General features: G+C 53.3%; 1 protein-coding gene across 13 annotated transcripts in view; it reads left to right on the top strand.

Moving 5' to 3' along the window:
- Window positions 1–12,504, top strand: part of RORC (RAR related orphan receptor C) — a 24,346-nt gene extending 11,842 nt beyond the window's left edge. For 2 of the 13 annotated variants that reach the window (XM_021089845.1, XM_003355171.4), the window contains 9 exons: window positions 2,206–2,291; window positions 2,600–2,741; window positions 3,943–4,455; window positions 4,671–4,792; window positions 5,833–5,965; window positions 6,121–6,228; window positions 6,413–6,523; window positions 7,697–7,806; window positions 11,842–12,504. In XM_021089845.1, coding sequence (XP_020945504.1) covers window positions 2,206–2,291; window positions 2,600–2,741; window positions 3,943–4,455; window positions 4,671–4,792; window positions 5,833–5,965; window positions 6,121–6,228; window positions 6,413–6,523; window positions 7,697–7,806; window positions 11,842–12,003 — 1,487 coding nt within the window. In that variant the 3' untranslated portion in view covers window positions 12,004–12,504. Of the gene's footprint in view, window positions 1–1,977; window positions 2,079–2,205; window positions 2,292–2,599; window positions 4,456–4,670; window positions 4,793–5,832; window positions 5,966–6,120; window positions 6,229–6,412; window positions 6,524–7,678; window positions 7,807–11,841 lie in introns of all 13 variants that reach the window. The other 11 variants (XM_021089846.1, XM_013997128.2, XM_021089852.1 and 8 more) reach the window with 10 other exon arrangements.

The following is a 12,825-nucleotide window of genomic DNA, read 5'->3' on the forward strand; positions in this document are numbered from 1 at the left end:
AAAGAACCCAGGGGCTTGATGCACAGGTGCCTCATATTCTCTGCTCCTTTTCCAGGCACCCAATCCCCTCTAGTTCTCTCTTCCCTCCACTCATTCCAATCTGCTCTTAACTTACTGGAAAGAATCTGAAAGCTCCCTTGCCATCTGTCCTGGATGATCACAGCCTATTGTGAGGGGGTTGGGCAGAGACCCAAGTTCTAATGGAAGGATTTCAGACACCCCTGCGCCTTGTCCCCCACGAGGAGGCAGCTGCTTACTCTGACTCAGCTCAAAGCCAGCCCGAGGGGATGACAGTTTAAGGATGATGGAAACAATCATTCAGGGCGTGGTGGGTGGGCAAGCCACGGTCACGCTCCTCACCGCATGTCAGCAGGTCCTACACGCAACCAGCCTGCTTTAGGCCTGGGCCAGAGGAGAGCTCACAGCCAATAGGCAGGCTGCTGCTTCCTGTGACCCTCAGGCCAGGAGGTGGGGGGAGATGGGTCAGAGATGAGAAGGGGCTTCGGTCCCAGACCACGTTCATGGCCTGCCCCACCCCAGGGACATCCCCTCAGAGGGGAGGCAGCAGGTCGGCGATGGCAGAGAAGAGACCCCCATGCCCTTAGGAGTGACGAAAACACCTGAAATAGCGAGGACCCCAACTCTGCCCAGTCTCTTCAAAGAGGGGCTGCTGGGGGAGTTCCCGTTGTGGCACAGTGGAAATGAATCCGACTAAGAACCATGAGGTTGCGAGTTTGATCCCTGGCCTCACTCAGTGGGTTAAGGATCTGGCATCGCCATGAGCTGTGTGGTGTAGGTCGCAGACTCGGCTCAGATCTGATGTTGCTGTGGCCGGGGCGTAGGCCGGCAGCTGTAGCTCCGATTGGACCCCTAACCTAGGAACCTCCATATGCTGCGGGTGCAGTCCTAAAAAAGCAAAAAAATAAAAAATAAAAAATAAATGGTCTGGTGGGAGGCCAACCACCGGTCCCTGAAACCCAGCAGAGAGCTGTGGGCACTGAGAGGGATGGGACAAAGTAGAGGAGATAAACCCGAGGCCAGCAGACTCCACAGTGACGGGAAGGGGCAGGCACAGGTTACAAATGAGCCTAGTGGGAAAGAGGGGGTCTTGGCAGTGAACAGAAACTAACTCACAAATATGCATGGGTGCACACTGGCTCAAGCAGACACGCCCAGTGGCTCACAAATCCATGTCCTTTTCATGGGCACACATACACACACACACAAGTACCCCTTCAAATATGCAACATGCCCACCGAAGCCATATACACAGAACGGCAGAATGGAAAGCTATGGGGAGCTGGGATAGAGACCCAGCTCCTGGGTAAACGAGCTGTAGGAACCTGGACCAATGACTTATCTGGCCTCTTCCTTCATTCGTGAAGGAGAGAAGTTGGATTTGATGGGCTCTAGGCCCAGCCAGTGTTCATGATTTGTGTGCGTCTTATTGGACACAGAGGCCCTGGTACACACAGAAGCATACACACTCTCATATGCTGAGACATAGATCCACCCTTTGCTCTGGGGCCAGGAACGTAGGAGCCCTGTTTGATCCTCTCACTGGCTCTCAGACATCCAGCAGAGCTGGCTTGCTGACCCCATTCTCCTGGGCTTCATCTCCGCTTCTTCCTACCCTCTCTGGGGCCCCTGCCACCTTGGCCCCTGGTCTCTGTGCGGCCCCTGCCTAAGCCTTCGCTGTGCAGCTGAGGATGGCTGGCACCTCTACCTGGACCCCCCCAGGGCCTCCTGCCTGGTGCACCACATCTTCCCACCATGCCCCACACTCCCCTGGGGGACTGAGCCCCAGTGAGGGAGGTGGGGGGAAGGCAGCACAGAGAAAGCCCCCGGGGCGGGAAGCAGGTGTTGTGAAGCTGTGAGGACTCCTAGGTCCCCAGGCAGGAGGGAGGCAACTAGAGCTTTTTATCTTGAAGGGTTGAGCAGGTGGCCTCTCTGCAGCTGCTTTCTCTGCCCCCGTAGAACTGATATAACTCCCAGCCGCCCCCTGAAACAAAAACGACCTCCGCAGACACTTTACTGAGTGATATTTGCCACTCATTCCTTCTTCCGTCTTGCAAGAGGTAATCAGCCAGCTGGAGTGGGGGAGGGAAGTGGGGGCAGCACCATGTCCCCAGATCTCCACCCAGGTACAGGAGGTAGGATGCACCAAAGGCTCCCGGGCTGACCCCTGCCCTTCTTCTCTTCCAGCACAAATTGAAGTGATCCCCTGCAAAATCTGTGGGGACAAGTCGTCTGGGATCCACTACGGGGTTATCACCTGTGAGGGGTGCAAGGTGAGTGCACACACATACACAGTCTCTTCAAGGATGAGGAGAGAGGGCCCCGTGGCCTTTGTTCTGACCACAGGGCTGGTCTCCTGAGACAGCTAGGGGGTGACCCCGGGGGCATCTTACCCGCACACAGGAGGGTCTGGTCTTAAACTAAAGAAGTGACGGCAGAACAGATTACGATGGAAGAGCGAAAATCGAGAGGGATGGAAGATCTGGAAAAGCCGCGGCCAGAGTTTTCGGGCAGGAGGCCCCGGGGACTGAGCTGGGCCTGGCCAGGACCCGCAGCCACCGTCACTACCTGCCTCCCCCAGGGTTTCTTCCGCCGGAGCCAGCAGTGTAACGTGGCCTACTCCTGCACCCGTCAGCAGAACTGCCCCATCGACCGCACTAGCCGAAACCGATGCCAGCACTGCCGCCTACAGAAATGCCTGGCCCTGGGCATGTCCCGAGATGGTGAGGCCATGGGGGCAGCCCTCTGGGGCTTCCCTGGAGTCTCCAGAGGGGCAGCCTGAGCTGCTGTGCCAGACAGGGTTAGCCTGTAAAAGTGCCTTTCTGGAGCTCTGCTCTCCATCCTTCCCGCGGGCGGGCCCCTGTCCCTTCCACTCTCATCAGAGGTCTTCGACGTCCCCAACTTCGGACGCTGCTAGAACAACCCTCCTTTTCCCAAGGTCCCAGACGCTTCATTTTCTCCTTCCTCATCCAACTCCCCGCTGCCACCCCTTCCCCTCCTGCCTCATCCTCCCGTTCCAGCTCCATCCGCCTTCCTATCGCCCGCCCCCAGCCTGGACACAGGACTGTGGCTGAGGATGGGACCAGAGGCCGCCTGAGAACAGCCCAGAAGAAGGCATGAGGGGAGGGAGGACGGCTGTTCCTAGAGCCTTTCTCTACCTTCAGCCACTAGCCCCTCGCAGCCCCCGAGCTGCCCCCCACCCCCAACACCACAGAAGGAGCCCAGGGCGGGGCTGGGGGGAGGCACGAGGTGATGAGGAGCCAAAAGGAGCCTGTCAGCACTTTTCAGCGCCCAAAATAACAAAGTGAAAGGAAACACGCAGGGTTGCAAAGGGGCAGGCGGGGCGAGGGGCTGTGCCCCCACACCTGGGAGGGGTGGTGGGGCGAGTGAAAAGGCAGGAAAGAGAGCAGAAGAGGATGTTCAGAAGCAAGCCGCGGAGCCTGGGTTGGGCTGTGGTGAGTATCTAGGTCACCAGGGAGCCGGCAGGCCTGACCACAGGGGGACCTGTGTTCTCGGCTCTCTTCTTCCTCCGACCCTCCTAGACAGGCGAAGTGACCCCGATATGGCTCAAGACCCCCTACTCAACCACCCCCAGCCCCCATATCAGGAGGCCAGGATCCTCACTCCAACCCATGGCTTGAATCCAGCCACTAGTAGAAGCTGGTTTCAAGCAAGGAGAGTTTGCTCAGAGGCCTGAAAAGTCTGGGCTGGACAGAGCTCCGTAGGTAACAAGAGTGAGGTGGGAGGGGTCTTGAACCCAAGTCCCCTGAAAGGAAACTGTCAGGCAAGCCTGGAGAAGCTCTGCTTGGAGTCAGCTATTCAGGGAGCAGCAAGCTAATCCTATAATGCTTGAGATGCCTGTTGACTCTGCCTTGTACCATGTCCTCCTGCCTCAAAATCTCCTGATCCCTGGACCTCTTTCAGCTGTCAAGTTTGGCCGCATGTCCAAGAAGCAAAGGGACAGCCTGCATGCTGAGGTGCAGAAACAGCTGCAGCAGAGGCAACAGCAGCAACGGGAACAAGCGGCCAAGTCCCCTCCTGCAGGGGCCCAAGGAGCAGACCCCCTCGCCTGCCCCCTGGGGCTCCCAGATGGGCAGCTGCCCCTGGGCTCCTCACCTGACCTGCCAGAGGCCTCGGCCTGTCCCCCCGGTCTCCTGAGAGCCCCAAGCTGCGGGCCCTCCTACTCCAACAGCTTGGTCAAGGCTGGGCTCAATGGGGCTTCTTACCACCTGGAATACAGCCCTGAGCGGGGCAAGGCTGAGGGCAGAGAGAACTTCTATGGCACAGGCAGCCAGCTGGCCCCCGACAGGTGTGGACTCCGTTTTGAGGACCCCAGGCATCCTGGGCTTGGGGAACCAGGACGGGGCCCTGACAGCTACTGCAGCCCCAGTTTCCGCAGTACCCCAGAGGCACCTTACGCCTCCCTGACAGAGATTGGTGAGCAGCTGGGGAGGTGGTGGAGGTGGGAAGGCGAGGGAGGGGCTTCCAAGAGAGGGGCCTTAGCCAGCACCCCAGGGAAATCAAACATGCACGGAACTCATGCCTTGGGGGTAGGCGGGAGGCTGAGCAGGGCTAGACACGCAGAAGGTATGCATATGGGTAGGAGAGGAGCTGGCTGAGATGGCACCCCTGCCTTCCTCCTCTGGCCCCAGAGCACCTGGTGCAGAATGTTTGTAAGTCTTACCGAGACACGTGTCAGCTGCGGCTGGAGGACCTGCTTCGGCAGCGCTCCAACATCTTCTCCCGAGAGGAGGTGGCCGGCTACCAGAGGAAGGTGAGGCCAGGAGACCCTGAGGGGAAGGGAGGACCTCCCGCCGCCACGGGGGGAGTCCAGAGATGGCCACCTGCACATGCAAGTGGGCTGGGGCCAGGCAGGGTATCACAGAGAGACACAGGTGTATCCCCGCTTTTAAGTGTGTCCCCAGCAGATGGATGAGAGCTTTTCCTTAGCTCCTGCCTGTGATCATTTTGCCTGGGCCTCATCTTCCCTTCTCCCCCACCCCGACCTGGTGTACACCCCTGCCTTCTCCTCTAGCGATGATAACAATATTCCGAATCTTTAGCATTTGTTAATCATTCCTTCTCTGCCAGGCACTGTGCTAAATGCTTCACATAAATTATCCTCAACTCATAAGACAACCAACTATGATGTCAGCATTTCTTTCTTTCTCTCTTTCTTTCTTTCTTTCTATTTTTTTTTCCTGTATCTACAGTACGTGGAAATTCCCAGGCCAGGGATCACATCCAAGCCACAGCTGCGACCTATACCACAGCTGTAGCAATGCCAGATCCTTAACCCACTGCACCACAGCGGGAACTCCCTTATTTCTATTTTTGATGGACCAGGAAACTGAGCTCAGAGGAGTTCACAGACTATTCCATGTCACTGAGTGGTGGAACCAAAGGCAGGTTCAGATCTATCGGGCTCCAAAGCTTGTTCTCTCCCTTTCGTCACCCTGACAACACTGCCTGTATGAAAAACACTCATTTGGTACTGAACTTGAATATGTCCTTTTCACCTCAACAAGATGCAAACTCTGAGGGCAACACTGTCTCTCAGATGTTTTTTTCTTCCCCCACAACAGCTAACTCAGTGCTAGTGGCTGGTGGGGGCTCAGTAAGTGCAGCCAAGTGACCAGAATTAATTTGGAATGTGCATTTGTGCTAAAAATAGGTGGAAAACACAGGGGCTGAGAATGGGGGGGGGGTTTCAGAATCGGTCCCCTGCAATTTATGCATCTGGGTTCCCAGGGTTTGGGAGGTCCCAGGGTCATAAGGAGGGCTACAGTGGGACCCCCCGCTCCTTCCCTGCAGTCAATGTGGGAGATGTGGGAACGCTGTGCCCACCGCCTCACCGAGGCCATTCAGTACGTGGTGGAGTTCGCTAAGAGGCTCTCGGGCTTTATGGAGCTCTGCCAGAACGACCAGATCGTGCTACTCAAAGCAGGTGCCCAGGGAGAGAGGGCAGGCCCGGGGCAATGGGGACAGGTGTGGAATGGGCAGAGCCAAGTGGAGGGAGGTGCCTTAAGGAAACCGGAGGGGGACAGAGACAGGCTCCTGACTTGGTTTGACAGTCTACCTGCGTTTCTCCCGCCTCCGCAGGAGCAATGGAAGTGGTGCTGGTCAGGATGTGCCGAGCCTACAACGCTGACAACCACACAGTCTTTTTTGAAGGCAAATACGGTGGCATGGAGCTGTTCCGAGCCTTGGGTGAGGGGCAGGGGGAAATGAGAGAGAGGAGTCAGAGGCCAACCCCAGCCAAGGCTTCAAGAGCCAGGGCGCCCTCTTTTCAGGACAGATTGCTCCCCCCCCCCAAAAAAAAACACCAATGGGCGGGCATCCTGGGGCACATAGCTTCCTCCATCGTGCTCACTCTTTTGTTTCCATCCCTCAGGCTGCAGCGAGCTCATCAGCTCCATCTTTGACTTCTCCCGCTCCCTGAGTGCCTTGCGCTTTTCCGAGGACGAGATTGCACTCTACACAGCCCTCGTCCTCATCAATGCCAGTGAGTGTCACTGGTCTTGGGTAAAGGACATTGGGGTGGCGGGGGCGCAACAGATACCGCAGAGCCTGGACCTTCCCTTGTGGTTAAATCTGGGAAGTTGCTTTAAAGAGCAGAATGAGCCCCATCCAACAGTGCCATCAAAGAAAACGAGTTTTAAAAAAAGATCGAAAAAAGCCTGAGAGGAGAAAGAGCAGCACAGGTGGGGCTGGACCGTGGGGAGACCTGAGGATGACAGGAAGCGGGCCACCTCTCTAAGAGAAATTAGTCTGCTGGTGAGTCCCTGTCGGGGACTCCATAGTGGCCGCACATCCGAATCACCCAAGGAGCTTTAAATACGGCTGCTGCCGGGGTCCCACTGGCAGCGACTATGAGGTCATTGATCCGGGTGCAGTCGGAACACCAGAATCTTTAACAGCCTCTCACAAGTGATTGTAACGTGCCAAGCTTGAGAATCACTACTCTGTGTGAACTCATTTTAAGACTGCAGGCATCATGGCAGGACTCTGGATGTTCTCACCACTAGATCAGAATGGGCCAGGCGAGCCAGGGGGGATGCTGAGGATGCAGAGAACCTGCGGGAGTGGGGTGAGCTGCTAACCTGAGCTTGCAGACCAAGATGATCAGTCTTCTGCCATTAACTAGAGACCCAACAGTCCCTTTGAACTGGAAATAAAGACATGAAAGATGACTCCTGGCTGTTTTATGGAGTCAGGGCAAAAGCTGATTTGTCTGTTTCTTGAAGTTAGCCACAGATGGCTGCAGAGTCCCTCTCCAGGGCTGTCCTTGCTGGGTGGGGGTTGGGGAAAGGGGACTCTTCCAATCTTTTTTTCCCCCATGGCAGAGTTTTAGTGCCTAGCATTGAATTGGCTATGTGCAATGTCAGAGTACCAGGGAAAAGGCAGCTTGCAGTGGGAGACTGGAAAGTCTCATTGCTTTCATCTGTCCCCAGTTTTCCTGGTGGAAAACTAGCCATGTCCAAGGCTCCAGAGCCTACCATTATCAAATCAAGACACACACACACAAACACACACACACACACACACACACACACACACTCTTTCTAGCTGAGCTTGAAAGGACCTCTCTTCAGCACAGAAAATAACACATGCTTTTGGTAGAAGCTAACATCCATGTTCTTTCTTATTCTTGCTATGGTCCCATCCCCTCCTTCAGACCGGCCAGGACTCCAAGAGAAAAGGAAAGTAGAACAGCTGCAGTACAATCTGGAGCTGGCCTTTCATCATCATCTCTGCAAGACCCATCGCCAAGGCATCCTGGCCAAGGTAGGAGCAGTCCCCTGGGACAGAGGAGGTCAGGCCCAGCGCCAGCTCCGGGCCATCAGGGCTTGTGAGGGCCAGGGTCTGAGGGTGCAGAGGAGGCCAGTGCTTCAGTGCAAAGTTGTGTTAGAGAGCTTGCAATAGCACAGGGACAGGGAACGAAGCAGTCACTTCCATGTGCATGCAGATGGAACATTAGGGAGCCTAGAACTGGGAGAAGCCTCCAGGGAACAATTGGGTTTAATAGAGCGACCGCTTACCCAGCACCTGCTTGTACTGTGGAGTGGAAAGATACAGAGATGCTGTCCTTGTCCCCGCCAAGAGTTTATAATCTGCTGTGAAGAAGAGACTCGTGTACCAGTGACTCTAACATAGAGCAGGATGTGATATGTGACATAATAATAATGTGATTAACAGAGTACTTTCAGGAGTTCTCATTGTGCCTCAGCAGTAACGAACCCAACTAGTACCTATGAGGATGTGGGTTCAATCCCCTGGCCTCACTCAGTGGGTTAAGGATCTGGGGTTGCCGTGAGCTGTGGTGTAGATCACAGATGCGGCTCATATCTGGTGTTGCTGTGGCTGTGGCGTAGGCCGGCGGCTACAGCTCCGATTCGACCCCTAGCCTGGGATCTTCCATATGCCAAGGGTGCAGAAAAAGCAAAACAAAAAACAACCAAAAACGAAGTGCTTTCACAGTATGCTCATCTTTGAGGCAACTCAGTCAGGAAGAAGAGTGCTAAAAATCTCCACATCGTGGAGTTCCCATCGTGGCACAGCGGAAAGGAGTCCCACTAGGAACCGTGAGGTTGCGGGTTCAATCCCTGGCCTCGCTCAGTGGGTTAAGGATCTGCCATTGCCGTGAGCTGTGGTGTAGGGTCGTAGATGCAGCTCAGATCTGGCGTTGCTGTGGCTGTGGCGTAGGCCAGTGGCTACAGCTCCAATTCGACCCCTAGCCTGGGAACCTCCATATGCTGAGGGTGCAGCCCTAAAAAGACAAAAGACAAAAAAAAACAAAAAACAAAAAACAACTCTACATTGTGATAAGGACACTTAAATGACTTGTCCAGGTTTGCACAATCCTAAGTGACAAATGCAGTGCTCTTCCTCCTGTATCCCTGTGCCCCTAACTACTACAATCAGAGATAGCGGAGAACAGTGAGGGCATGGACTAGGGATAAAAAAATAACTTGAGGGTAAAAGGAGTAGATCATAAATGCTTCCTAGAGAAGGTGGCATTTAAACTAGGCCATGAAATAGGTAAGATTTTAACAGGCATTTGGGCTGAGGCAGGCATTCCAGGCTTAGGGAACAATGTGAGCAAAAATAAGGACGCAAGATAACACATATATGGAACTCATGGAACATTTTGACTCAAGTATAAGACCAGGAGCTGGGATGGATTGGTGGGGGCAGGGAGGTGGCAGAAGACAAGCTTGCAAATTAGGTCAAGGAGCAAATCAGAGAGGACTTTCAAGGCCATATTAAAGAGTTAAGGCTTTATTTCCAGGCAATGGAGAGCACCAAAGGCTAGAGGAATGATATCATCAAAGCTATGATTTAGGCAATTTAATTTGGAACCAGTGTAAAGGAACCATTTATATAATGGTTCAAGCACCGGGTCCTTGCTATGTGCCAGGCACAGTGCTAGGTGCTGAGAATACAAGAAATGACTTAAACAATAGTCTCTGCCCTAAAAAAAAACTTTGAGTCTGGTAGAATAGATCAGAAGGAAGAGAACTCTGGGAGAGCAGTTGGAAAGCAAATCCCATTGGATCCACCTTCAGAACACATCCCCACCCCACTGTCATCCCCTGGCTGTCAATTGTCTCCTCGACCATCAGAGAGGCTTTGTAACCCAACCCCTGCCTTTACCCCTATGTGTCCTACAGCAGCCACACAGCACTGTTCTCAGCGCCCCTGTAGCTGCCTATAGCACACTGAGAATTAAATCTAGAGTCTGTGTTGTGGCCCATTGGTGTCATGATGTGACCCTGGACTTCTCTCACCTCATCTCCTTCCACTGCCCTCTTGTCACCTGTTCCAGCAACACTGGCCTCCTTGGTCTCCCTTAAACACATCAGGCCTAGTTGTTCCTCAGGGCTTTTGCACCTGCTGTTCCACATGCCTGGAAGATTCTTCCCTGCTTTTCCAGATGGCTTGCTCCATCCCTTCCTTCTGGAGAGATTTTCCTAGACCCCCCACAAAAGGACCTCTACCCATTATACTGCTTTATTCTTCTTTAAAGAAATTATCAGAGTTCCCTGGTGGCTGAGTGGGTTAAGGATCTGGCATTGACATTGCTGTGGCTCAGACCACTGCTATGGTGCATGTTTAGATCCCTGGCCCAAGAATATCCACATACTGTGGCACAACCAAAAAAAAAAAGAAATTATCTTACATGTGTTTATTTTCTGGCTCCCTCCATTAGAATATACATTTAATAAAAGTGGAGATTTTATTTTACTCACTGATATAATACCACAGCCCATCACAGTTTCTAGCTAAGTTCTCACCAAATATTTGAGTGAATGAAAGCATGAATGAATGAAGTTTTTGCCATAGCCCAAATAAACTCAAAATAAAGCAGGAGAAATGAAAAGTGGATGAATTAAAGAGATATCAAGGGATCCTGTGCTGAGTGCTCTTCCCTGTCTGTCCCTTTCTTTTTGCTTTTTTGTTTGTTCGTTTGGTCTTTTTTTTTTTTTTTTTTTTTTTTTTTTTTTGCCTTTTCTAGGGCCGCTCCTGCGGCATATGGAGGTTCCCAGGCTAGGGGTCTAATCAGAGCTGTAGCCGCCGGCCTACACCACAGCCACAGCAACGTAGGATTCGAGCTGCATCTTCGACCTACACCACAGCTCACGGCAACGCCAGATCCTCAACCCAATGAGCGAGGCCAGGGATGGAACCCGCAACTTCATGGTTCCCAGTCGGATTCGTTAGCCACTGAGCCACGATGGGAACTCCCCTGTCTGCCCCTTTCTGAGGCACAAAGTGGAGGAGAAGCAGGTGGTGGCTGGTGAGAATTATTTTTTTATTTTTTATTTTTGTCTTTTTAGGGCCGCACCCGAGGCATTTGGAGGTTCCCAGGCTAGGGGTCCAATCGGAGCTGTAGCCACCGGCTACGCCACAGCCACAGCAATGTGGGATCCAAGCCGCATCTGCAATCTATGGTGAGAAGTATTTTCAAGCCTCACTTGGTTATACAGGAAACTGCAGAAGATAAGCCTCTCTCCAGGGAGGTTTCCCTGCCTCTGTCCCCTCACGGTCTCTGGGCCTTTCTCACTCCCCTCTTGCTGAGTGACAACAGTATTGGTTTCCTATTTGCAGTGTTGGGTAGCTGCTTGGAAATTGCTTAGTCCAAACAGTTATTGAGCACTTGCCATATGCAAGCAGTTTGATAGGTACCAAGGTTACCAAGAGAGGGAGGGAGGGAAAGCGGGGGAGATGGGGGAGGGGGGAGACCCCACCTAAGGAGCTTAAATTTAGGATGGGGAGACAGAGAAATTGGATCACTTTCCTAAAATGAGGTTTAAGTGCTACACAGATGGAAGCCCAAAGGAAGGGCCCTTAATCCAGGGTTAGTTAAGGGAATATTCCCAGAAGAGGTGACACTCGAAAGTGTGTAAGTATTAGCCAAGCACAGGAGAATTGGAAAGGCATTGTAGGTAAGGGGAACCCTATCAACAAAGGCTAAGAGGCATGTAGCAGTACATAACAGAGAGTCACAGAATTTTACTGTTATAAAAGCATAAAGTGTGAGTTAGAGAGTCTTCAATGGGGCTCATTTTGGGAGTAGCAGGAACACAATTTGGTGGTTTCAGCCAGAAAAATGCACCTGTCCCACAGCAGTTCTCACTTACCTCCAATCCCCTGAACACAGACCTGCCTCACCCAGGGAATCTGGCTGTTCCACACATGTTCCGGGTGCACCTCCAGGTTCAAGGAGGGTTATCCCAGCCTGGGAAGGATGGGAGGACTGCTCTGCCCTGGAGATAGAGCCGCAGTATTGACCCTCTTTCCCCATGAACCCATCTCCAGCTGCCACCCAAGGGGAAGCTTCGGAGCCTGTGCAGTCAGCACGTGGAAAAGCTGCAAACCTTCCAGCACCTCCACCCCATCGTGGTCCAAGTTGCTTTCCCTCCACTCTATAAGGAACTCTTCAGCACTGAAATCGAGTCATCTGATGGGCTGTCCGAGTGACCTGGAAACAGGAGTCTGTTCCCTTCCCTAGAGCCTGCTGGCTTACTTCCCCCTCGGCCTTTTCCTTTCCTGTACACCCTGGAAGGTGGTCTCTGCCTGTTTTTGGAGGGGGTGAGGGCGAGCAAATGCAGAGACTGATTTTCTGCCCACCGGGCTGCCAGGCAGCAGGCCAAGAGCCAGAGGGTGGGGATAGAGGCACGCTGTCTCCAGCCTCGGCTTTGTCCTGTCTCGTGTCCCATACCCTGTCACCCCCAGCTTCTGGGAGGCCTGGGGTGGGATACAAGGACCTCTAGGAGGACCTAGGTGTCCTCAGGACAGCAGGAGGATCCAGGACACACGGGACAAATGGAACTCAACTCTGGGCTCAGAAGCTAAGAATAGGCCTTTGAAATACCTCATTGCATTTCCCTGGGGGCTTTGGCTGGGGAGCTGCATCAAGCTCAGGGGCTGGCGGCTGGAGCCCAGAAGGAACTGTATATAACATAAATCTGGATCTCTAGATTTTTTGCCTTCCCTGTTCCTCCCAGCTCATCAAGGAAATGGTTGGGCACCCTGGGATATAAAAAATAACCTGGGTGTGTGGAGGGTAAGGTTGGGATGGGAGCTAGGGAGGGGCTGGGGATAATATTGTTATGGGATTTGGATACAGGGGGTAGGGTACAATGAAGGCTGAGGGCGTCATAGCCAGAGAGAGACAGTTAGAACCCAAACATCCTACGTGCACTTTAAAAATAGACTTTAGCGGAGTTCCCATCGAGGCGCGGCAGAAACGAATCCGACTAGGAACCATGAGGTTGCGGGTTCCATCCCTGGCCTCGCTCA

This window comes from Sus scrofa, chromosome 4 (assembly GCF_000003025.6).
Source record: "Sus scrofa isolate TJ Tabasco breed Duroc chromosome 4, Sscrofa11.1, whole genome shotgun sequence".
NCBI classification, from domain to species: Eukaryota; Metazoa; Chordata; class Mammalia; order Artiodactyla; family Suidae; genus Sus; species Sus scrofa.